This window comes from Pseudopodoces humilis, chromosome 11 (genome assembly GCF_049639895.1).
Source record: "Pseudopodoces humilis isolate 2021_Gansu_Grassland_sample_001 chromosome 11, ASM4963989v1, whole genome shotgun sequence".
NCBI classification, from domain to species: domain Eukaryota; kingdom Metazoa; phylum Chordata; class Aves; order Passeriformes; family Paridae; genus Pseudopodoces; species Pseudopodoces humilis.
In genome coordinates, this window is record NC_142210.1 from 24,237,232 (window position 1) to 24,262,494 (window position 25,263).

General features: G+C 49.3%; 1 protein-coding gene across 1 annotated transcript; it reads right to left on the reverse strand.

Annotated features, from left to right (window-relative positions):
* Positions 1–2,737: 2,737 nt before the first annotated feature.
* On the reverse strand, positions 2,738–25,182 carry GMPS (guanosine monophosphate synthase). Its single transcript, XM_005525140.3, has 16 exons — positions 25,040–25,182; positions 20,079–20,260; positions 16,611–16,725; positions 15,417–15,514; positions 14,377–14,480; positions 13,550–13,743; positions 13,163–13,328; positions 11,545–11,696; positions 11,010–11,183; positions 10,161–10,266; positions 9,543–9,658; positions 8,608–8,733; positions 7,672–7,787; positions 6,254–6,384; positions 4,477–4,649; positions 2,738–3,283 (listed from the first exon to the last, which is right to left on the reverse strand). Exons 1-16 carry the CDS (start codon positions 25,064–25,066, stop codon positions 3,182–3,184), a joined length of 2,082 nt encoding a protein of 693 aa, XP_005525197.1. The 5' UTR covers positions 25,067–25,182; the 3' UTR covers positions 2,738–3,181.
* Positions 25,183–25,263: the final 81 nt, after the last annotated feature.

Genomic DNA, 25,263 nt, shown 5'->3' on the forward strand with positions numbered 1-25,263 from the left:
GAAACCCCCACGGCCAGGTCAGCTCCAGCCCTGGAAGGAGAAGCTGGGCCCTTGGCAGTGACTTCTCCCAGGTCACCTGCCCAAACTGTCCAAAATTACAGCAAGAGCAGTGCTGGAAACATTTCCAGGGGATAAAAGCTGCTCCAGAACTTCATTCCTGGGCAGAAACCCCACATGAGCCACGACCCTGTGAGGAGCAGACACCCTTCTCCTTAATTAACCCACAATTCCAACTTGGCTCTCCCCAAAGCTTCATTTACCCCACAAAGGGTTTTTTTTCATCCTAAATAACATTAAATGGAAGAAATCCTGCAAGCAGCTTTATACTGATCTCTGTATCCCAAACCAGGAGAAATATCCCAATTATAAAGGGGTTCTTGAACAAACATTTAAATCAATTACATCCATAAAAACAGCCTGTTCTACCCAAAATACACTCCCATTCATAATAGAGCTTTTACACACTAGCCCTTAAAAATAATAAAAAAACAGTCACACCAAGGTTCAAACATAATATTTTTATTTGTGGATAAAAATTAAGGCTCACAGTACTTTATCATTTCACAAGCAGAAAAATGTTAAAAATTGAGACTGATGGGGAGTGCCCCCGATACAAATTCCTCTAATTGCTGACATGTTTTACTGAAGACTCCAGGTGAACAATGGGGCAGCTACAGGTATTAGTTTGTAAACTAGGTGCTAAATAGAACTGGTATTTTAAGAAATGTGAACAGAGTAGGATGTTTCTCTCCACTCTGGTGTCCAGTACACAGGAATTCCACAGAAACACCAGAACTGCTGGGATGAGCAGAGCAACCTTCCCAAGAACAGCCCTGCAGGGCTACAGCACACAGGGGCTCAGGGGCACAGACTCCACTCCAATAAGACATTTTGATTCATAGTGCAATAGTTTACGCCTAAAATGTTCAATATTCAACCTCTCTGACCTAACCAAGAGCACGGAGACGCTGCCCAGCTCCAGGAGGGAACAGCCCAGGGGCTCAAGGATGGTGACAGAGCTCAGCAGACACCGTGCCCAGAGCCAGGATGCAGTTCCAAGGAGGAATTTTACAGGGAATAAAAGGTTCCTGCCCAGGAGGGCTGCAGGGGGTGTCCCAGGGGCAGCAGGTCCCCTGCAGCCCCCCAGCCCTCACTGGGAACACGTTTTACCCCAGCCAGGTCACAGCCACAGCACAAACTGCAGCTGCAGCTGCGCAGGGACAGCCTGGGCAGAACCCAGCAGGGGCTGGGCTGCAGAGCTCTCTGGATTATTTGCATTATTTTTAGTGATTCCTTCAGCTTTGCTTGTTTGCTGTCAAGGCAACACAGCCGTGGCAGCCACGGGGACGAGCCTGTTGCTGTGAGAACTGAGGGGGTTCTGCCTCTCACCAGAGACTCAGCTCCTGTCTCTGCGCCCTGCTGAGGCAGGCACCACCCAGAAACGACAGCAGCTGCCCTCAGCCCTTCCTGACCCAACCCAAATGCACTGGAACTTCACTGGGGAGCTCTCCTGGAGGGCAGCCTCCACCTGCCAGGACAGGTGAGAGCAAACAGCCCTGAGCAGGGTTTCACCGAGCACAGATCCCCACCCTGCAGCAGGGAATTGATAATCGCTGACATCACTGGAGCTCCAACAGGCTGTGACAGCTGTGGGTCCAAATCACCACCCCCTTCTGAAAAGGTGACTGAGTTACGGATTCAGCTCCACTTGCCCAAGCTGCAAAGGCCTCCTGGAGCAGGGCTGGAGGGGAGGCAGAGCCCCCCAGCCCCAATTCCTGCCCTCCTGCATCCCCCGTGTCCCCAGCAGCCCCGGCTGGGACACGCCACCTCCTCCCCCTCGTGCAAAACAGCCCTCAGTGACACAGGCAAAAAAACACATTTACACCAGTTGGCCATTTCCTAGGAGCAGAAATTTCCAAACCCAATTTCCATAACGTGTAGGCAGGGAATGCAAGAACAGGAAAATGCGTGTGACCAAAAATATAGAACAAACACTTTCAATATTATTCCAGTTCACAGATCCAGGCAAGGGCAGAGAGGAGCTACAGCCATGAAATACACTCCATGTTACTGAACAGTTGAAACCAAATTTTACCCCATAATACTACAGTGATCTCACAGCTGAACAAAACACAACTGCTTGAACTGAAGGAGCAGGATAAGAGGGGTGAGGCTGGATGCACATTCCAGGTGCCTCAGCTGGGGGTACCAGCAGGTGCCCAGCAACCTGCTCAGGTCAGAATCCAGCTGTTCCTGTCATGGGACAGGATTCTCAGGTGGATGGAAATGGCTTTGCCTCAAACCATCAGAAAGCTCCTGCCCAGTAACCACTCAGATTATTTATTGCTTCACTACCAACAGCAGAACACGGGTGACAGGAGGGTCTGTGAGGATGGGGAGCTCACCCCACCCCAGGACTCCACACTAGCACCCAGAATGATCTCACAGACCCAGCTAAGCACAACACACCCCAAAAAACCCCTGTCAGAGCGAAGGTGTGGAAAATAAACCGTCTCCAAGGCCAGGGGCAGCGCTGGGGACACGCAGGAGGCACAGAGCCAGCAGCAGCCTCACTGCCAGGTTTGCCTTTCTGCCATCCCGGAGCACCCCGGGGCTGGAGCTGCACCCAGCAGGGACAGACACACGGACAGGGCAGCCCAGCACTGCTCAGCCCCACTGCCAGGCAGCCCAGGACAAGGGGACAGAACATACACAGCCACTCCACAGTACCCACTACTCCATTTGGCAAAATATTTATTTATAATAAATCCGTCCCAAAGCGGTTGGTCACAAAGAATTAACTCCTCTTACATGTTTGGGCCGTAACAATGCTTTTGGTAAGAAGTAAATAAACTGTCTCTTTTTACACAGTGTACAAAAACAAAGAGACACCGAAATGACAGGTAACAGAACACGGGGAACACGGGGGGACTGGAAAGACAAAGGCAAAGCAGAGGGGCCTGGCCCGGCAGCGCTGCCACCGTCATTTACCCGTACAATCCTCAGCCCCACGCCGCTCTCATCCCCAGCACAGCTCTCAGCTGCAGGATTCTGCTCCAGGAGAGGAATCTGATGCGATGTAGCAGCTCCAGTCACTCTTTCACAGTACTGCATGTCAACACTGGGAATGGTTTCTGATATGGTTTAGACTGCACACAGTACTTGGATAGGGAAAAGTTAATTACTCCCACTCCGTAGTTCCTGGTGGCTTTGATGTCAAGTCGTACATCACCCGAGAGATGCCAGGGATCTTCTTGATCTCTGCCACCATTTTCAACACAACCTGTGGTGGAGGGGAAGCACAATATCAGAAAAAAAGGTGTGTCAAACAGACCTGATGAAAATCACCCTGGAAAAGCTTGAGGGCAAACTGCTCACACCAGTTGTGCTGGACACCAGAGAGGAGCCTGCTGCTGCCAGGCACAAAGTAAAATCAGCTGGAACAAAACTCTGGTTTCCAGTCAGACTCATCTTCCAGAGCTCACAATTAATCCATGTTAGCAGGAATATTCCAGGGGAGAAGCAGTTCAGCTTCCTTAAAAACCCCCGAGTTCCCAACACCACTTACATGACACGCTGTTTGTAGTGAAAGCACAAATTAACAGTGCATTGCTCTGTATAGAAAAATATTGTTATTTCCCCCATAAATATGATTAGTCTCTATAACCTCTACTTTTTAGCTGCCACACTACTACTGAGCCATAAAATGACCATTTTCATTCTGCAGAATGCAGGGTTTTCGTTTGGGGGTGGGTTTTGTGGTGTTTGGTTGTTTTTAAACACAAACACTGAGGTCAAATGAATCCTCTTTTTATACAGTGGGATAGTTCACATGGCAACCTGAATTGTTTTTCTCATGCACAGGCTGCCTTAAAGTAGAGGACTTCAATATATAATTCTACACAGTTACTAAACAATGCTCATATGCTCCTGAAGTGTGTTTAAAATAAAAGGTCAGTCCTATTCCTACAGTGCATTCCCAGGGGGACAGAGTACTTGACCGGACATGGATAAAGTTTCCCATTAAAAAAAAATAAATTAAAAAGCTTGACCCTGACTCCTGAGTCCTTTCAGTGACCTAAAGAGCAAACAGGGCACTGAGATGTTAAACTGCAAATTCCAGCAAAAGCACAAGTGCCAGACAAAGGCAATTCCTAACGCCAAGAAATTTCCAATTACCGATGCAAAAATTAATTCCAAATCCCAGGAAGGGCTGGGGTATTCTTTGCTCTTTAATTGGTGCTGTTTTGGCTCAGCTCTGCTGGAAAGCCTCCAAGTTTGTCGCACCCATCTGCCAGCCCCTCCTTTTGTCAGGTTTTTTTTTTTTCCCCCCCAAAACACCACAAACATTCTTTCTAATGATTATTTATAACAGAGGAAAAAAATAGCAAGAAAATCAAAAGGAAGGCCAGGAGGGTGAGAGGGAAGCTGAAGTGAGCAGAGGCTGGGTGGAACAGGCTGGGTGCAGCCCCTCACCTCCTCGGGCACCTCGCTGCCCGGCGTGGCGGCGATGCCCGTCATGAAGTCGCTGGTGATGAAGGGCCTGATGACCACGGACCTCTGGCACGAGGGCTGCTTCTGGAGGGGGTCCCGGTCAAAATGCAGCGGGGTCAGGATTATTGGCATCTGGCTGATCTTCCCAGCGTAGCCTGCAGCACACAGGGGCACACAGGGCGTCAGCTGGGCTCACAGACAAGGCTGAGGCTCCCACCTGTGCTTCCAGCTCTGGAGCCGTTCCTGCATCCCATGGGATCTGCTCCCTCTGCTCCCAGCAGTGCTGCAGCTCTACAGGGAGGGCACTGGACAGGCCCTGGCACAGGTTCCCAGAGCAGCTGTGGCTGCCCCATCCCTGGAAGGGCCCAAGGCCAGGCTGGATGGGGCTTGGAGCAGCCTGGGATAAGTGGAAGGCATCCCCAGGGCGTGGAATAGATGGTCCCTAATGTCCCTTCCGACCCAAACCATTCTGAGATTCTGTAAATTGCCACTTGAGATGATCCTCAGAGTTTGCAGGCACGCAGGAAAATCCCAGCTAATCTGTGTTATCCCTGTAATTCACTGTGAGTCGACTGGAGAGCCACTTTCCTCCCCACACAATGTAAAACCATGGGGTTTTATCAGTCCCAAATCGAGCCACATGAAGAGATGCTCCCACATAAATCTCTGAAATGTTCTTTGAACAACCTTTGAAACACCCAGGAGAAAGCTCTCCAGTACCCCTGGCTGGTGGTGGGCAGGTAACTCCAGACAATCACATTTCACTGATTTTTCAACATCTCCTTCTGAAAGGCAATGCACAGCTCCCCAATTTCCCTGCTGCAAGGAGCTCAAGCTCCAAAACCCAGGTGTGTGGAGCTCACCCTGCTCAGGCTCTCTCCCTCTGCCAGCCCTGGCCTGAGCTGCTGCACAGGGAGGGTTTTTCACTAAACCACAACTCCAGGCTTATTTTTAGGAGCAATTCATTCACACAAAGCCAAGTGTCACCAAAAGTTAGCGAGACACAGCTACAGCTTTACCAACACAGCTGACAGTGTTATCTCAGCCTTTTGAGGTTAATTCTGTACAAATTCTGTTCACACAGCTCTGCAAACTGAATATGGATCCTCAGAGAGAGGGATCTGCTGTAATTTGATTTATATGAAATGCAGGCAGGGCTGATGCCGTGCTTCCCACACAGATCTCCTCTCCAAAGGTAATTCAGTAAAAACCAAAGAGGCTGAACCCCAGAACTATTTAGCCCAGGCTCTGCCCATGTGGCCCACCCAGGGGACTCCACATCCCTGGCTCTGCAGGGCTGGGGCTGCAGCTTTGACTTGGAGTTAGGAAATCTGAAACCACCACAGGCTGTGAGCATCACCCCCAGGAGAAACTTGGCACCTGGCCTTTCCCCAAAACCAACAGTGTTTAAAAACTCTGTCAAGTTTCTTCACCTCAGATGAACACTGAGATCAGAGAAGAGAAGGGATTTGGGTGACTGAGGGGCCTGACAGGACTTTTTGCACAAGTCTGCAGTGCAGCACCACAGCTTTGAGCTTCATGATGTGTTGGAAGCAAGTCAGTCCCCAAAATCCCCTCAAATTAATTCCTGGCCTTTAGCTATCAGCTTCCACAACTTTTCACTGGCACTCCAGTAGCTGAGCCCTTTTCTGGAGCTGTTTGCTTGCAGATTTTGACAGCACCGCTCTGATGACACCCATTGGGCTTGCAGGGATCTGCAAACACAAGTGTGACCCCTGGGATGAGGTGGGGCACCTACCAGACTCCCTGAGAATGGTGTGAGCCTCAAAGTCCGCCTGACGTAAAGTGCTGAGGACTCCCGTGGTCAGGAAGGTCGGGGTGACATCCGTGGGGGGCTCCTTGACAGGGGGGCCAAACACGTACACCACTCTGCAACACACACACACAACAAACCAGAGTGCCTCAAACCCCCCTGCTCAGGGCCACAGGGAGAAAACTGAGCTGGAAAACTGCACCACATTTTATTCTGCTTACAGTTTTTAACAGGACACCACCAACACCCCCCATTAAATGCTACACCTTATCCTTAACAAAGGGTTTTCAGCACAGGGCACTAATTGCAGTTTATAAACCTGCAGAAGTACATCTGCAACAAAACATCTTGTGAATTCAAAGCAGCCACATCAGCTTTATGTTTCTGCTCTCACTCCTTTCTTTCAGAGGCTGCAGAACAAGAAGCAGAGTTGGAGTGGCCTCGTGCATGGATTTACCACGAGGTGCTCACAGCAGCTGTGTGGGTCTGACATGAACCAGGAGTCTAAAACCCAAACCACACGCATCTGCCAGTTTATTCTGCAGGTTTTTGTTTGGAGTACAAAGCCTGGGAGCACAGCTGGGCAGGAGATAAACTATGCCAGCACACCCCTAAGGTCCCTGGAACAGCAGAGCTCCCAGAGCTGAGGGATGCTCAGGAGGGCAGCCTCAAACCCAGCAGAGCTTGAAGAAATCAGCAGTGCTCTCAAGCCAGAAACTGGCTTTTAGTTTAATTTTGTGACACACTCTGGAACTGCACAGGCAATCCTGATTTATGCCTCCTTTTGTCCCCTCTGCACTTAATTTAAACAGGTATCTTGCAATTCCAGGTCTCACCTTTCAGAGTAAAAGCTCTGTCAGTGTCACTTATGTGAGAAAATTAAGTTTTGCTATAAGCAGTTTTGGCAGAAATCCCACAGCCAGGCAAGGAGGGTATAATTCTCCAGAGCTGATTTCATGTCTAAGCACCTTCAGCTGCTGGAAAAGTTATGGACTCGAGTAGGTAGAAAATGTATCCTCAGAGAGCTCAATTAAGATCAAACTGCCCAGCTTTGGAGCTCTCCCTGTGCCATCAGAACTGACAGCCCCACACAAATCCCTTCCTGACACAAAGGCAAACCAAACTGCAGCACATCACAGCTCAGCACCAGGCTGGAGCCTTGCCGAAGAGATTTGCATAAATTATAGGGGATGCTGCCTAATCCACGGATATAGGCCAGCAATTTCTTTTCAAGGTGGAAATCAATCCATATTTGGATTTATTGTGTATTTGTGACCTCTGCATGGTACACCTGTCCAATGTATAGAAATACTACACCCCAGATTAAACAGGGAAACGTTCACAGCTGCTGAACTTCCATATGGGAATTAGATAATTAAAAATACAGGTAATTCAGTACTCACCTGTTGATGTTGTGGCACATGCGTGGTATGAGCCTGGCAAGGAACATCAGGGACTCCCAGTGTGGAGCATCTTTACTGGAGATGCCACAGACGTAGCTGTACGAGCGACAGTCACCCTGGGGAACAGCAAAACACAGACAACGCCACTGAATGTGAGCTGTGCTGCCACAGCCACCCACAGCTCCTCCCTGTCCATCCTGCAGGTGACAGAACCACAGTCTGGGCCAGCATCCAGCAGACACCGAGCTGGTGACACCAGGGAGAGACTGGAGAGGTGAGAAAATACGGAGCAGGAAATATTCAGACTGGGAAGACCCATCTACAGTGGCCAGTGTTGGCATTCTGGTGACAAAGCACAGAAATTTAATGACTCTGCAGCCTGAAACAGTAACCAAAGCTGACTGCAAAGAGCCACACGCAGCATTAGGCAGCTGGAAATAAAATATCAGGAGGAATTCAACACTGAGAGTGCAGAGAAAGGTGCTTCACAGCCAGGACTGCTCAGCAAGGAAACCTCCTGAGTTACTGCTCACAGTTCCCTCAGAGCCAGCTCTGCCCCTGGTCTGTGTCTGTGCCCACAGGAGGGAGGGGAAGCTCAGCTGCTGCACACATCCAGCTCTCCTTGCCCCGGACAGGGAGCAGCACAGCTCACTAAAGGGCTGGAAAGGGCAACCACCACGGCCAAAAGTGTGATTTTCACCCTGTGCAGCCTGGGTGGGGCCAGCAGGGTGAGAGCAGAGCTCAGGGGGCTGCAGCAGCTGCTGCTGAGTGACCAGCACCCCTGGGCTGGCCAGTGTCCCCTGGCACTGAGCTCAGGGACCCCAGCACCCACCCAGGGCACCCCCAGCTCCCCTCCTGAGCCAAGCTCCGTGCCCACCCCCTGGAGCAGCAGAGATCTTCCTGCCCCTCACACACAGCCCTGCAGGGAGCCTGTACCTGCACTCCCACAGTTTTGATTGGGAGCAAGAAGGCATTCAGTGAATGTAGGCTTGTGATCTGCATCAGCTTCTCCTGGTCCTCCTCACTCGTGCACGCCTTCACCCTCTGCAGCAACGTGTGAGGCTGGGCACAGAAGCAGAACAATAAATTGGAATTAAATAAAGCTCCCAGGCCCTCAAACAGAACTTGCACAGTGCAAATAAAATTGTTATTTAAGTAGCTGTTTGCTTAGTCTACGTTTACCCCTTGGAACTATTTAAAAGATACCTCTCATCTGACAATTAAACATTAGCAACAGCACTTTCCTGTGATTACACTGCATTTTAAGCTGGAGCCCTCCAAGGCCATAGGGGAAGTTCTTTTCCTGTGCTCATTTTCTCCTTCACAAAGCTGTACTTCTCCGTTTTATGGCACCACAATTCTGGATCTTTTAAAGCAAAGGGAGAGAGAAATCCCTGCCCTCCAGGAGTTACCAAAAAGGTTCTGGAAGTTGTTTTGAACCCACACCTCAGAGCAGACCCCTGTAATGACTGACAGCCACCACAAAGGCCAGCTTTGGATCAGGGCACCTGGCCAGCTCCTGGCTCCTGCTCCTGCATTTACACACCCAGAGATTTCTGGGGTGTGCAAACCTAGAATGTTACAGCTCTTTCAGGGAGGGAAGATCTTTTCCTGACACTAAGTGATCTCATCTGCACAAAGTTTAACTACAACAGAATCTGTTTCATTTGAAAGGTAAATAAAGCTCCATTTTCCAGAAATGGTTCAACACTTGCACCAGTCACAGCACTAAAAAATTCCACTGGACAGCTTCAATTGAGCAGCATTCCTTAAGCAGCACAAACCAGTCCTTTTAACCTTCCAGCAGACTAAACCTCACCGTGGGTCACCACAGAACCATCACTCAGAATGAAAATTTAGAATTTCCTTACCTTCTTCACACTCGCAGAAAAATCTGCCACGATTTTCAGGATGTTGTTTGTTTCTGGGAAGTCTTTGCACACATAAGGCTCCTCAGCACAGATCACTCTGATTGCTAGGCCAGGACCTGCAAAACAAGGTTGAAAAGAATATTACACCAAGTAACAGGGAGCTGGTTTTCACCTTCAAGTGGGGCACAGGGAATCAGTCACTGAGTACTGTGCATTCTGCCACTGAATCTAAGACATGAAGAAACCAACCCACAGCCATCAATTTTGCTGTTTTCTAGTGGAGAACTCGTGTTAGAAATGTTGAGCATTCACTTTCAAGACAGCAAATGCCCCCTGGAAAGGCAGAGCCAGGCCATTATTCCAGGTCAGAGCCACGGGGCAGCTCAGGCAGAGCTCACTGAGAGCTCCTCCTTTGCCTTCTCCCACCAAAGCCAAACAGAGGCTCAATTATAAAACATTATGTATATATTTATCAAGCTGCTCTCAAGTCACCTTCTCCTGAAAGATTGTGCTTAAGTAAAAACCCAACTCGATTTTTTCTGTGTTTAAGGATCAGTTTTATACTGCAGTTATTCTGGATCTGCTGAAGAACAGTGCTGTGACCCACCAGCTCCATACCTGGGAAGGGATGCCTGGAAACCAGCTCTTCAGGAAGACCAAGCTCCCTTCCCAGCACTCGCACTTCATCTTTGTGAAAATCTTTCAGTGGTTCTATTACTTTACCCTAAAAGAGAAAAAGAAGGCAATTTACACTCCGGTTCACATATCCAAACAAAAAGCCTCAAATGTTTAGGTTCTGGCACCCAAAGTGGCCTGACCTCACAGCACCAGTGAGGTGTGTGAACGATTCCATAAACACTGGAAAGAAATTCCATGTGAATGTGGGCTTTGTAGAACAGCTGCAGGATGAGCTGGGTGAGAGCAGGAAGAAGAGTTTGTGCCAGAAGAATCCGTGGCTCTGGCAGAGCAGGAAGGCTAAACTGCCTGTGCCTGCATGAGTTCAGACCTCTCTTGTCTCTGCTGGAAGTTCAAACCAACCCCAAAGCCTTATTGCAGGGATCAGTGGTGGAAATGGGGATCATCAGCTCTCTGCTGTGGCTGGGAGTTGGCACCTGAGCACCTCACCACATTGCTGGGTGAGCTCTCTGCCCTGTGCTGGCTCTTTCTTAGAGCACATTACAGTCAGAGATCTCACCATTCCAGTGCCAGAAAACCAAACCAGGCACTCCCCACCTTTACTTCACATGCTAATTAAAAAAGAGCTGTGCACAGAAAGGTGCTTAAAAAGCTTTTCTGGACTTCAGATAAACAGACCCTTGGTAACAAAAGAAATGCAATAAATTACAAGTTACAACAGAGTCACAGGGGCCTTGTCACAGCAGGGCCCCATCAGTGACAGTCACACCAGCAAAAGAGAGTTTTAGATTCTGGATCCAGTTTGTGGCAGGGGCAGCCAGCAGCCTTCACCTCCTCGCGCAGCTTGCGGATCAGCTCGGTGTCGTTGTGGTGGGTTTTGATCACCTCAGCCTTGCCACTGGCCACCAGAGAGGCACTCTCGATCAGGTCGGGCCTGAGGGTGCCTTGGGCAAGGAAAACCTCCTCGGGTTTCAGGTTCATCTCCCCGATGACCTCATTGGCAATCTGCAGGGGGGCAGAGAAAGGAAGAGCTGTGGCACTCGTGGCGCTGCCGAGAATGAACTGTCTGACCCGTGGCAGGGAGCTGTAAAAGCACAACCAACCAGCAAACTCCAGCCTAAAAACCAATGATGCCACTGTCCCACTGCTGAAACACTCCTGTAACCCCATCTTTTGTTCAACAGAAAACGGAAAAAGTATCTCCAGAGTCCTGGAGCATCGGCGCCTGTTAAACATTCTCCCTGTCACCAAAGGCTTCTGGGGCCACCCACAGCTCACACAAGCACCAATGCCACTGATTAAACAGTAAAAGATAAAAGGAACCACAAGATTTAAAAACTTCAACCAAATAACACATAAACATTACCTTAACAAAGGTGTCACCGATAATTTTCCTCTTTTCTTCAGGACTCGTGGTCATATTTAAGGTCTTGCTAATTCTTTTACGTGGGGTTCTGTCCTCATCTGAGATGGGCAGAGTTGTTGTGCCATTATAGAATGAATGGGCTGCATTCACCACTGCAGGAAATCACAGGGATTTTTATTTTTATTACAAAATCAATAAAGATTGTCATGCTGGTTACAAAATAAAAGTTTCACTTTATTGCTTTAAAAAAAAAAACCAAACCAAAACGAATTTCCTTTGACTATTAACTGCATTGAATAGGGCTGCTCAACACCTCAGAAATTAATTTTAACAAGAGCCTTTTATTTCTCTTATTAACCTCTTACTTTTTCCATATTGTGAGATTAGGCAGCCACATGCCTAATGTGGAAGTTCTTGCTTCCCTCTTAGATTATAATTTACTTGCTTTAAATAGCTTACAGGACAGTGTTTCCCCAAGGCCTTCCTGCAACCAAAATTAAATGATGCAGTATTTACTGATGCTGTATTATGCCTCTTAATTTAGAGAGGCTCCCAACCCAGAGATCAGCTGGGAGGCTCTGGCATCTTCCACCAGCACTCAACTCCATGTCCTACAGAAGGAGCACTTGCAGCAAAGGGATTCCCTCAATTTGCTCCTCTGGCTGCCTGCCAGAGCCCAGGTTTATTGCTCCACAGAGTGCAAGAATAAGATGTGGATTTTCCACTTTAAAAATAAATAAATATATTTAGAAAAATGTGTTTTGTCTGAAGCTGGGGATGCTGCAGCCCAGCCTGTGCTGTGGCAGTGGGAAGCACTGCTCAGCCAGGGCCACAGTGCCCCAGCAGAGCACAGGAGGAGCCCTGGGCAAGGCACAGAGCCCCAGAACAGGCACTGCCCACTAATTCACCCCCCAGGCCACACAGCAGCTCCTGCTGCTGCCACTAACTTGGTCTTCTCTGACCTCCTCAGACTCGAGGTACAAAAAACCTCTGAGCCTTCTCATCTGGGCACTCTCTGCTCTCTCAGTTAACTCCTTCACAGAATCATAAAGGTTGGAAAAGACCTCCCAGATCACTGAGTCCAACCTTTGACAAATCAACACCTTCTTGTCAAAAAGTCACTCCAAAACCATTAAAATGCACCTCTTTCAAAGCAAGCAAAAATGCCTTGAAAATAATTTTGACTGTGGTAGCATTCAATCACCCAAATGAGCTCACAGTTGACACAGAAAGAGACTCAGGATAAGAAATGAAGCCCAAAGTGTCAATTAAGATAGTGGAGAAAATGGAAATTCAGTGAGTTCTGCAGCAGATGAACAGGATCCCTCGGCAGAGAAGTGACCAGGGCACAAATCCACTGCTCTGCTGTGCCCCACCTGCAGAACACCAACATCTAAAGAGATGGGGCAGCTCACTGTATGCTCCAAGCAAGCAAACAAGGCCTAACATTTCAGGTTTAAATGTTGTGAGCAGGCCCAGGTGGTTCCACATCGCTGACCCGGCCTCGGTCTGAGTGGCTGGGAACAGCAGCTCGATGGAACGCAACCCTAAGGGCAGATTTTGGGAAGAGCAGCACAACTCTGCAGTGCTGCAAGGAATATGAGCAGAAACGTGGTACCTTTGACTTGGATGCCCAGCTTTTTGAGGGCCTCCTCCACGGCCTGGCTCTCCCTCTTGCGCATGAAGCCGTTGTCGATGTGCACGGCGATGACCTGCTCGCGGTTCAGGGCGCGGTTCAGCAGCGCCGTGCACACCGTGGAGTCCACGCCCCCGCTGAGCAGCACCTGCCAGGAGGGGGAAAAGCCCCACACGGGGTCAGCTGTGCCTGGGGAAGGTGTTAACACCCAGCAGCTGCAGGGGGAGAGCGGGATGCTGACCTGCAGCCAGCCAGCAGCGCGCTGCCCCGGCCGTGCCGCTTCCCTGGACCCTGGGACGATTCCCCACGCCCCAAATCAACCCCAGCAACTGCCAGTGCTCCTGCTAGTCCAGCCCTGGCTCAACTCACCAGCACCTTTGAGGAGCCCACTTTCTCTTTGATGTCCTGGATGCACTGGAGCTCCCTGTTCTCCACGGTGAAGGTGCCGCTGCATCCCGCGATGTCGTACAGGAAATTCTTCAGGATCATTTTCCCGTTCACTGTCAGGCTCACCTCAGGGTGGAACTGTGCTCCATAGAGCTTTTTGGACTCATTTGCTATGCCTGGTACACACAACAGAACAAAAATAAGTAAGTAAGCTGGATGTGAATGCAGATCCAAGTTAAGCAAGAGACTCAAGGTGGCTCTTTGGGATTTGGTAACTCCAGTGGCTTTCAAACCCCAAATTCTAAGGTCCCACCATTTCCTGTGCCAATCTCTGTGTGATGTTAAAGCCCTGCTGTTCAGTACCTACATTACTCTTGCTCAGTTGAACATTCATGCAATATTAAATACAGTAACAAGTTAATAAAGCTTTAATAATTAAACAGCGCTTGACTTGTACTGTTACAGTACCCAAACCCCACAGTGTCTCCCTCTCCCCTGCCTTAAGGGCACAGGATATTTTATTTCTAAGACAAGCAACACATGCATGCTTTAAAATAATATAAACTATATAAATAATGGTAACTTCAACCACATTTACATCAGGACCATTCCTTTTAAAGTCTGTTTCTTTATTACCCTAACAGCTCGACATACAAATGCACACTAGAAATTGTTAAAAACAATTCATTTATTTGGCAATTAAATAACAATAATATTACTCTGTTCCCATTTGGTTCTAGCTCCTGTCTGCCATAACTCTTTACTTTAACAAACATCATCAGAAGACAAATTCAGGATAAAATAAATACCTGCTATGATGTTCCCAGACTGTGCCACCACTTTGAATCCATCAGCAACTTTATCCACACTATCTCCATGAGTGAGGAGCACAAGCTCTTCCTTCTGAAGGCCCCTAAATGAAAATTAAAAAACTAGAATCAATTCAAGAAAGGACAAAGACCTTCTACCTTTAACCTTTTAATTCCCTGCCTTTCCAAGAGATGCCCTGAGGGATTCCAGCAAAAGCACAGAGATAGACCAGGACATTTGAAATGCCTGCAGGATTTCCCTCCCAGGAAGGGCCAGCTGCAGCTCTGAGATGCCTCTGTCCAACACAGCCCTCCTGCAAGAGGGAGCTGATCTTAATTCTGAAGGGTTTGTGGGTTTCTCCTCACAGACACCCCAGTACTGAAGTCCCCTCTCGGACACAGGGAGCCATCTGGAGCCCATCAGGACACTGGCAGTCTTTTTATTTCAACAAAGTGAACTTTTCTTGTTCAAAACTATGTGTTTTCAGGACAATTGGGACAGTTCTGCAGGAGCCCTACAGAAGAAAGATAATAAAACTGGAACACAGAGATGAGGAAATGGTCAGGCTTTTTACAAGGAACTTGAAAGCCATCAATAAAATTATCAAGAAATCTAATCCTGGTTTATAAAACATCATAAACCAGTTTTAAAGGAAGGTAGAAGAGGAATGGGTTTGGACTTTCTGTGCCCTTTCCAAAATTGGACAGGCACCAACAAATACAAGAGCAGTGCACTGCAGGAGACAAGAGCTTAACTCAAATATTCTCAGGTCATGGTGCACTCAGTGTCTCAATGAAGACTCTGAAATAAGGGGTTTATACAACATTCCCAGCAAATACACCTGCTTTTTTTAGAGCTAATTGGAAAGCTAGCCCTAAGTATTTATTTCAATGAGCAACCTGCTTATTTGTGACCACACTTGTAAAAGTTTTATTATAAACTGTCAGCTGATTTCACTCTTTTAAAAAAATAACCTTCCCCTCATGTGACAGCCTTTCCCAGCCTGATACTGCTTTGGTAAGTGGGAATGTGTGTGCACCTGAAGAGTGAGCAGGTGTTGTCCAGGGTAATGCTGAACACTCCATCCTCCCGAACGCTCTTCTTGTGCACCGTCCCTCCAAACACCTTGTTCATCATCTGCAGGGCAAAACAGAGACAGCACTTCACAGCCTGCACCCCTCACCACATTCCTGCCGTTTGCCAGAGCTGTAAGAAATCCCTGCAGAATTAATCCTTGCTGCCCTCTGCCAGCCACTGCCACATTCAGGGAGCAGAACCCCCCCAGGCAGAGATTTGCAAAATAAAGTCTGTTCCACAGCTCCTTCCCTCAGAGATGGCTGCTCTGCAAACTGAGTATCCAAGGCCACATCAAAAACCTGAATTTATTCCCTTAGTTTGGTTTTGTGACTAAGTCTGGAAAAAACAAGATGCATGAGCAGAAGCCAAGCAGCCCTTGTCTCCCTGGAAGTTTGTTCTGCTCGGCTGGGATCTACCAGATCCCCGCAGGATCACCAGCGAGTCCAAAGGGAAGGAAAGGTTATTTCTCTTTTTGTGAGGGAGTGTTAAGCACTCCTAAGAACTACACTAGAAACAGCTCAAGCCTGAGACACTGCTCCACTTGTTTCCAGGAGAGGTGCCCTTTTCAGTACCAGCTGGGCAGAATTAATGAGTGACTGACAGGTTGTATTTACTCTGACAAAAACAGGGAGTGTGGCGCTCCATTCACAGCACTGCAGCAAAGGAAAACCATTTATACAACAGATCCCAGACTGGTTTGGGTTGGAAGCTTAAAGCTCTTCCCATTCCACCCCTCCCGGGAGCAGGGACACCTCCCACTGTCCCAGGTAGATCCAAGTCCCAATGTCCAGCCTGGCCTTGGGCACTGCCAGGGATCCAGGGGCAGCCACAGCTGCTCTGGGCACCTGTGCCAGGCACTGCCCACCCTGCCAGGGAAGAACATCTCCCTAATCTCCAACCCAAACCTGCCCTCCTTCATTTTAAGGCCATTGCAGGAGAAGGCAGAGCTGAGAGAGGAGCACACAGCAAGCTCAGTCCATCAGCTGCGTGCTCCTGTGGCACTGCCCATGTTTGGAAAGCAGCTCCAGCACGGCCCCTTCAGCTCAGGCAGAAACAGGGCCTGGAAGGTGGCTGTGGACAAGCAGATGGAACGGCTGAACTGGCTCCTGGAGATGTTTCCCAAGCCCAGGGACTCTGTGCCAGCTCCCAACAGCACCTGCATCCCATAGCAGATCCCAAGCACGGGTTTTCCTATTGTGAATATGGCTGGGTCGAACCACGGAGCATCTTCTGCATACACAGAGTTTGGTCCTCCAGAGATGATGATGGCTCTGCAGACAGAACATGAAGAAATCATTAACACAAACACCCTGGTTACTTCCAAATCTATTTACTTTAAGCATTGGTGCTGTCTCATACCACTCTCAGAACTGACACTTTCTAACATGTAGCTTGATTTTTGCTGTCAAACCCAGCGGGTTTTCAGGGAGGGATTTCCCCAGTTTAAATTAAGTCAAATACAAACCATCATAACAAGTGTCTGTATTTTAAATTCCTCATAGCCAACCATCAGCTACAAGAGAAGCAGGGTGACTGGGATAAATGTAGAGTATCAGCACCAATATATATATTTTTATATATATATACACACACACAATTTATGAAGTCTGTGACATCTGGAGAAGAACTGCAGTCAAAAAAATCCACTCCCTAACTCCTGAATCTGCTGAAAAAAATGCCCCTTAATCCATTCTGGTTATGCAGAGATGGCATTAGCAACAAGTTGAGAATTACAAGTACAATACATGTGATCACGTAGGGTTTGGAGTTAATAAAAGAAAATTAAACCATCTCAAAGGGGAAGAGAGAACTCTTGCAAACCATGCTTTACAAGACCATGAACTGCAGAAGCATCAGTTGGGCAACACTTTTGGCCTCAGCCTGGGATTGAGCAGGGCTGTACCAGACCTTGGACTCAGAACTGTTTGTTTCACAGAGAACATCAAACTTCTCCCGAGCCAGAAATGCAAAACCAAACGAGACAGAAGTTGCATAAGCGGGATTAAATGTATCCAGTAATTCTCCCAGCATTAGTTCCATGCAAGTACTGACAAAAGAGAGTTTTTCTGGTTCTGAGCAGCAGGGACAGGCACTGTGCTGCCCACTCCTGTCTGTGCCACCAACAGAAACAAGGCTGCAGGACCAAGCCCAGGCACCAAGGTCACTGCAGCCCCTCCAGGCCAGGAGGGAGGAGCTGGAGGGATGGAGCTGCAAGAGGCACATTTGTTTCCCTGCCTGCTGGGATCTCCAGGCCAGCTCTGGAAGCAGCACAGCTGACATGGGTGTAGTTTTACACTGAACCATCCTGAGAGCTCCTCCCTGCTGCTCTTGCACAGGCACTGCTGGTCGGCCTGGAGGCACGGTGCATTTCCTCAACTCAAACTCATATAAAGAGCCTGCACTCTCTCTCTCCATGGCTGCTGGTGCTACAGCTCCAAATAACTCCATGCACAGAAGCATTTGCTCCAGTGCCAGATGTACAGAACACAATTTAATATTAATCAGAACCACAGACCATGCTCCTGGAGCTCTGGCAGCCCTGGGGCTGTGCCCATTCCCTGGAGAGGTTATCTAGAGCCCAGCACCCTCTGGGGAAGAACCTTTCCCTGACAGCCAACCCAAAACTCCCCTGGCTCCAGCTGTTCCCCTGGGTTCTATGAAGGAATTGAAGGAATACAGCCACAACTGTAGATTGAACATTCTTAGGAGAAGTCAAAATAATTATACACTGTTCCAAAAAGTCGAGTCTTAAACACCTGGGTTTTTTCCATGCCAATTGAAATTTGACATAATGCAGAGAGGTTTGCAATGTGCCCAAGTATTAAAGTGAAAAAATGAGTTGAGGGGCTGAGAGAAGGACTCGCATCTCAGCTGTGCAGGAGTCAGAGCCAGCACAGGATGCAGACTTTGCAAGCTCTCCTGCAGCACTGGGTCATTTCCTGCACACTTGTCCGTGTTGCTAGGAATATTCCTTTCTCTGGTTTACCCTAAACCCCTCCCCAAACAACCTGACCCAGCTCTGGAAAGCTCCTTTGCACCTCAGGAAGCACATAAAAACACCCAGGGGAAAATGTGTGCATGAATATCCCGAGGTCAGGACTCCTGCCAGAGCCCAGAGGAAATAATCCAGAGCTGGGATATTGTGGAAAATAAGTTCATGCCACACTTAGGTGACACTCGTCACTAGAGAGGGTTCTGAACATTGAGGAGCCAGCTTTTTAAACACAGAAATACCATTTAGCAAAACCACAACCTCATTTTCACAGTGACCACAGGGGTGGATCTGTTGGGTTTGTTGACTGACAGACACTGCACACAAACAGATTTTGTGGACACACAGAATTATTGACCAGCCTGGGTGACCTGAAACCACCACCCCAGCCTTGAGAAGTGACCTGGATGAAGAGGCTCCGGCACACTTTAAAGAGCAGCTATTTGCAGTGACAAGTCCTACAGGTCTAATCCCACTGCTCTGAAGAACTTTCAACTGTTCTGAAGTTCTTCCTGCTGCAAACCTGCATCAGCACATAAACTCTTTACTGCTTCTATAATTGTCATGAAATGGAAAAATGCACTTCTGCAGCGCTGTCTTATCTACTGCAGAGCACAACCAAAATCCCACGTGCACCACGTTTCTGGATTTGTACCAAACTGACAAGTGAGTACAAATCTTTGGTGATTTGTAGACTTCAGGGCATTTATTCTCCACACACAGAAGAGATGTGTATCCTAAAAAGCCTAACAAAACATCAAAAATTAATGTACAAAGTACTAAGTAATTGCGAGACCTTTCTTTGCTGCAGACAATGAGTGGCAGTGTCAATTAGGGGTTTTTTAGCTGCTTCCCAGAAACATCTGGCACAATACCTTCAGTATCCAAGTTAGTTAGTTTAATAGAAAAAAAAGAAATTAAGTAAAAAAATAAATTTAGAAACCCACAAAAAATTCAACAGATAAAACAACAAAATCATCTACATTTTGGCAGATATTTAAAATGCAGCCTTTTGAATTATGCTTTGGAATTTAAATCATTAAAATGACATTAAGAAACAAATGCACAAAAAGGCATCAAGAGACAAAAGGACACCACAGGTCCCTGCCCAAGTGTCCCCAGCAGAGCTCAGGTGGAATCAGGGACAGCACTGGCATTGGAGCCACTGCCCAGGAGAAGCCACGAGGCTGATGCCTGGAGAGGCTCCTGGCACAGAGTTAAAGGAATAAAGTAGGGATTTATTAAAAGGCCTTCAAAAAATCCACCTTGGGCAGTGCAGGAGCCTGGCCGTGGCTCTAGGTGGGATGGCCCCAGGAGGGACACCCAGTCACGAGGTTTCACACTTTTATAGGTTTTGGTCCATTTACACATTGGGGTTAAACGTCCAATTACAGCTTCAGGTGATGAAGTCCCATCCTCCCAGTTTGCTGATGTTTACTCCTTTTGGCCCAAAGCTGCATCTGGGGCTGGAAAAGGATTGTTGTGTCTGACTGAGCTGTGAGGAGAACTTGCTGACGCCTTGTGAGAAGTTCAGAGTTACACACCAAGGCGGTGCAGAACCTGGGAAACAAACCAGCTCAAACTCCAGGCATCACAGTGAGCACAGGGGAGGAAGGAGGCAGGAGGATGTACCTGAATCCCTGCTCGCGGATGGCGAAGGCCGGCGTCTCCAGCGGGAAGATCTCGGACTGCACGAAGAGCTCGCGCACGCGCCGGTCGATCACCTTGCCGTACTGCGCGCCCGCGTCCAGGATCACCACCGCGCCCTCGTAGTGGTGCTGCCCATCCTTGAGCTCTGCCCCGGCATTCTCGGGCTGCCAACAGCACCCAGGTCAGCAATCCCATGGAACCATCATCACCCAGGTCAGCAATCCCATGGAACCATCATCACCCAGGTCAGCAATCCCATGGAACCATCATCACCCACGACAGAAATCCCATGGAACCATCATCACCCACGACAGAAATCCCATGGAACCATCATCACCCACGACAGAAATCCCATGGAACCATCATCACCCACGACAGAAATCCCATGGAACCATCATCACCCACGACAGAAATCCCATGGAACCATCATCACCCACGACAGAAATCCCATGGAACCATCATCACCCAGGTCAGCAATCCCATGGAACCATCATCACCCAGGTCAGCAATCCCACGGAACCATCATCACCCAGGTCAGCAATCCCATGGAACCATCATCACCCACGACAGAAATCCCATGGAACCATCATCACCCACGACAGAAATCCCACGGAGTCACCCAGACCCAGACCCACCACAGAGATCCCACAGAACTCCTGAGACACGAGGCTGGAAAAGCCCTCTGCCAGTGTCCCAAGTCCAGCTGTCCAGCCAACCCCACCCCTGTGGTCACCACCGGACCGTGCCCTCCAGTGCTGCTTCTGCACATTTTGGGAGCCCTCTCAGGGATGGTGAGCCCACCACTACCCCTGGCAGCTTTACAAACCTTTCTGTCAGGAAATGTCTCTTGATACCCAGCCTGAACCTCCTCTGGCTTTACTCTGACAGCCCACTGACTGAGCCAGACCTCTTTAACAGCTAACATGTGCGAGGCTTTGCTAATTAGCTATGCTAATTTATGATAAAAATTATAAAGACCAGCCAAGAAGCTTCAAAATGAAAAAAAAATCTTGAGGATTATAAGGACCAGTTGAGGCACTGGCAAGATAAAGGCGCTGGACACCAGCACAGAACATCCACCCCAAGAAGAGACAACATCCCCATCCCCCAAACCAAACAGGGCAGAAATTAGGGAAGGAAAATGCTAATGAGCTAATGATGGCACAGCTTTGCACAAGCAGGAGCTTGTATGCCCTGATCACCATCTGCAGCCTCTCCATCTTTTTCCAGTTCCACACGAACCCCAGCACAGCCCATGAGAACGGAGAGCCTCGGCCTTTTTCTCAGGCAAAACAGCACAAAAATCAAACAAAAAAATGTTTTTTTTCCCCGTCACGCTGCCTCATATGCTGAACTTCACTTGACATTACCTCCTGGAGAGAATAAAAAGGGGAAATTGAGAACAAATGTTGCTGCTAAATGATTAGGAAAAAAAAACCAACACATTTTGAGTGCAGCATTTGAGCAGACTGCATGTCAGAACAAAGCAGTGGCTCCCTCTGAGCCCCTCATGCCTGAACTGCTTGGCCAACTTTGGCTAAATCTGAAAGAGTGCTAAAAAACACCAGGCCAAGTTTCTTCATTAAAAAAAATTGTGAGAAGAGGCAGCTATTCCACGGAAGTGTCCTTATGAAAGCATCTCCAAGGAAGAACAACAGCCATGCTCTAACACCAAAAATTTGCTGCCTACAGAATTTACTTCTCTTAGGGTGTTCTTCCCCTGATTCCTTGCCAGTGCAGCTTGGTGAAGGGCAAACTGGGAAGGGTTTCACTTTGGCAAATGATGCCTCCAAGCATCTTGGAGCTCCACTTCAGGTTTTAGTGATGGCAGGTTGGAGCTGTTCTGCTGGTCTGGACCAGGCAGCAGAACCTCCAACCCAGAGCTCACCTCTGCTCCCATCACTGCTGCTCCAGCATTTCCACCTGGGGCAGGAATTCAGCCCAGAGCAGCCACAGGTGATTCTGGAGAGCATCATCCTGCTGGGACACAACCTCCCCACAAACACACTGGAAACTTCCAAACTTCACACCAGCTGGAAGAGGTTTTATCTTAATTAAAGGAGATAAGTGGGGGGGAGCGGGGGGGAAATAGTGCTAAATCCCTCAAAAGCCTAAATCCAGGTTAAAATCAGATATTTAATTTTTGTCCTTCAGCTGGCAGCCAAGTTGCCTGGTGGGGAGCTCTTGATGACAATAGTGCTGGGTTACACAACAAGAAGTGCACATGTTGGAAGAGAGCAGAGTTTAGCAGCACAGACCCTTTCATACCCCAGGTGAGGCAGAGTCACCAGACCTCTCCTCCCCTCCAGTGCATGGGAGGGAATCACTTTCAGAGTGATTCTGGGCATTTTCACCTGGCAATTTCTAAATTAGCAGTTCTTGTGAGACAGACCAACTTCTTTATTCTTTCCTGAGCCCATCCTGGGGAAAACACTATTCCTTGCAGTGCTATTTTTTTATTTCAAGTCTTCAATTGTTTCAGAGCAGTAGGTTGTGTCATTTAGGGACAGAGCTCTGCAGCCCTGTCTCAAAGAAGACTGAACAGAAGTTACTGTTGGTGTCAGCTGCACTGACAGGCAGCTACCCCTGGAGCTAATAAATCCATCTGGTTTCCAGCGCCCTACCCCAAGATGTTTTGGGCAGGCAGGGGTGGTTAATGGGGGCTGTAGGGGAGACAGGAGCGTGAAAACAGAGCCTGAAGTTACACCAGGAGTAGCTTGAGAAGCACTTTAAAGCAGTGTGAGTAGGTCTGTGTCCTGAACCTGCACCACCCTCAAACCCCAGCAGAAGCAGGACAACAACCCAGACTCCTCTGAACCAACCAGACAAGTGGAACTGCAAGGGGGTTCAGGACTAAGAGAGCCCAACATAAATCACAGGCAAAAAGAGAAAAGGAAAAAAGGCAGAAAAGTCATCACAGCATTTAGTTCTACTTATTGAAAGGCACAGTTCCAAGGCTAGGGGTTTTAAACCCAAATTACCAAGGGAAACTTCATTTGATGAAATCCAAAGAGGAACAGATGCTGTTCATGTGCAGCCAACATGGCAGCTGAGCTCTGCACACCACGGCTGTGCCAGCAGAGATTAAAAGAGGACACCAGACAGCCCAGCTCCTGCAGGGATGGATAGGGCTTATGGAGCCAGCACCTCATCCTGCTGGGGACTGCACAGCCTCCAGTGAAAGCTCTTTGTCCCCTCAGTACAGCCAGAACTAGAGCTCCTTGTCTTCTGGTGTGCTCACACAAAAATCTGGAGAACTCACTGGTTTTGAGACCTCCTGTGGAAGCTGCTCTGACACCTGTCCCAGGCTGTCCAGGTATGGGGACAGAAGCACTGTGCTGCTGTCCCTAGAGCAGGACTAAAAACAGGACTGAAAACCTGAGCACACGGAGAGAAGACAGTCTCTGTTCAGCCAATTCCAGCGCCAAGTCACCCTGAGGACCACGGACCCGAGACACGGCACCAAGGTCCTGTGTGCCACCTGAGCCGTGTGGTGACCCCAACTGTGCTGCCACACCGAGGGTCAGCCTCGTTCCACCACCTAACACTGGAGAACAAAAACCTTCCATCACTGCTGTTCTTCTGGTGTCAAAACCAAGTAATTCCAAGTTCTCTAGAGAGTTGAAGTAGGAGAACTGGAAGCAGGCTTGGGCTACCAGCCAAGGACACCACAGATCCCGTTCCTCACATCCCTGCCTAGTGCCTTAAACTGAGTGTGCAAGTTCCTAACAGCCCACTTGTGCAGAATCAGGGGATTTTTCAGCATTTCACACACCCACGTGGTCGCAGGTTGGTCATTAGTGTAATTCATAAACCACATTTCTACACAGACCAGTCCCATTCTGGAGTACTAGGAAGTAGCAGCAGCTCCTCTGTCCGAGCCCTCAGCCCTGAGCTCTCACCCACACCAGTAACTCAGGACAAGCCTAAACCAGGAGCCTTGATCTTGCACTTTCAAGCCAGCACAGGTTTTACAAGAGTTTAACTGTTTCCCTGTGGTATTAAAATTAAGCAGGTCTAAGAACGCTCACTCAGATTTCCAAGTATAACAGGAAAGCAGCTCCCTTAAACTCAGGCCATCCTCAACAACACAACAAGAACCCCAAAAATCATTATTCCAGGGAAGCTTTAACAGACATGGGTGTCATGCAGGAGTGCATGGGCTGCTGGGACCCTGCAGAAATTGCTGTCATTGGTGCAGGATGAGCCGGGAGCCCCACATCCAGCACTGGCTGGGAGAACTGGATCCCCCCAGAGCAGCCCCGGGTGGAAAGGAGACTGTGACCACAGCCAGGGAAAAACGTGACAGAAAACCTACACAGGGACGAGCCGAGCACTCAAAAAGCCCTTCAGAGACACAGCTAGATAAAGAGCCGAGAACAAGGGAGGAGAGGAACAGCCGGGATTAGCCCCGGCCAGGAGAAGAGGTTGTGAACACGGCCAAGGAAAAGCGTGTCAGAAAACACACGGGGACCAAGTGAGCACTCAAAATCCGAGCACTCAAAAACTGAGCACTCCAACCCCCCCAGAGTCAGGGATTTTTTGCGAACTAGCTAAAGAAAGCACAACAAGTCTTTCACCCCGCTCCAGCAGCGGCTGGAGGCAGGCTGCAGGGCTCGCTGAGAAGTTGCATTATCGGAGCTGTAAGTTCCTGAGGCTCGTTCCGTGCCGATGTGCCCGAGCCACACGGACATCCCGGGCCGGGGCCGGAGCTCTGGGCAAACCGAACCCCGGCCCGGCTGCGAGCGGGGATACAGCCGGGCACAGCGCCGCGGAACATCCCCACTCGGGCAATCAATCAGTTAATTAATGAATTAGCGCTCTGCGAGCAGCCGGAGCTGCGGCCCCCGTTCCTCCCGTTCCCCGCGGTCCCCGCTCCCCTCCCGGGCCGCGGGGCCCCGCCACACGGCCGGGCCGGGCCGGGCCGCAGCCCCAGCACTGACCTTGGTGTCCCCGTTGCACAGGGCCATGGGGGCGGCGGGCAGCGCGAAGAAAGGGCCGCGAGGAGCCGCGGCCGATGAGCTAATGCCGCCCGCGGGAGGAGGAGCCGCCCGGCACGGCCGCTCCGGCGGAAGGGGAGGAGCGGCGGCGGGGTCAGGGGCGGGACGGCTGCGGGGACACGGCGGGGACAGCTCCGGACAGCCCGGGGCAGGCCCGGCAGTGCCGG

What these genes read in the sequence shown, in the direction of transcription:
- GMPS (XM_005525140.3), bottom strand. Translation starts at nt 25,066, where the DNA reads ATGGCCCTGTGCAACGGGGACACCAAG. An exon ending in ATCCGCGAGCAGGGATTCAG is followed by an intron (nt 16,726 to 20,078) that starts GTACATCCTCCT and finishes TTCTGTCTGCAG; the next exon opens with AGCCATCATCATCTCTGGAG. An exon ending in AACACCTGCTCACTCTTCAG is followed by an intron (nt 14,481 to 15,416) that starts GTGCACACACAT and finishes ATTTTCATTTAG; the next exon opens with GGGCCTTCAGAAGGAAGAGC.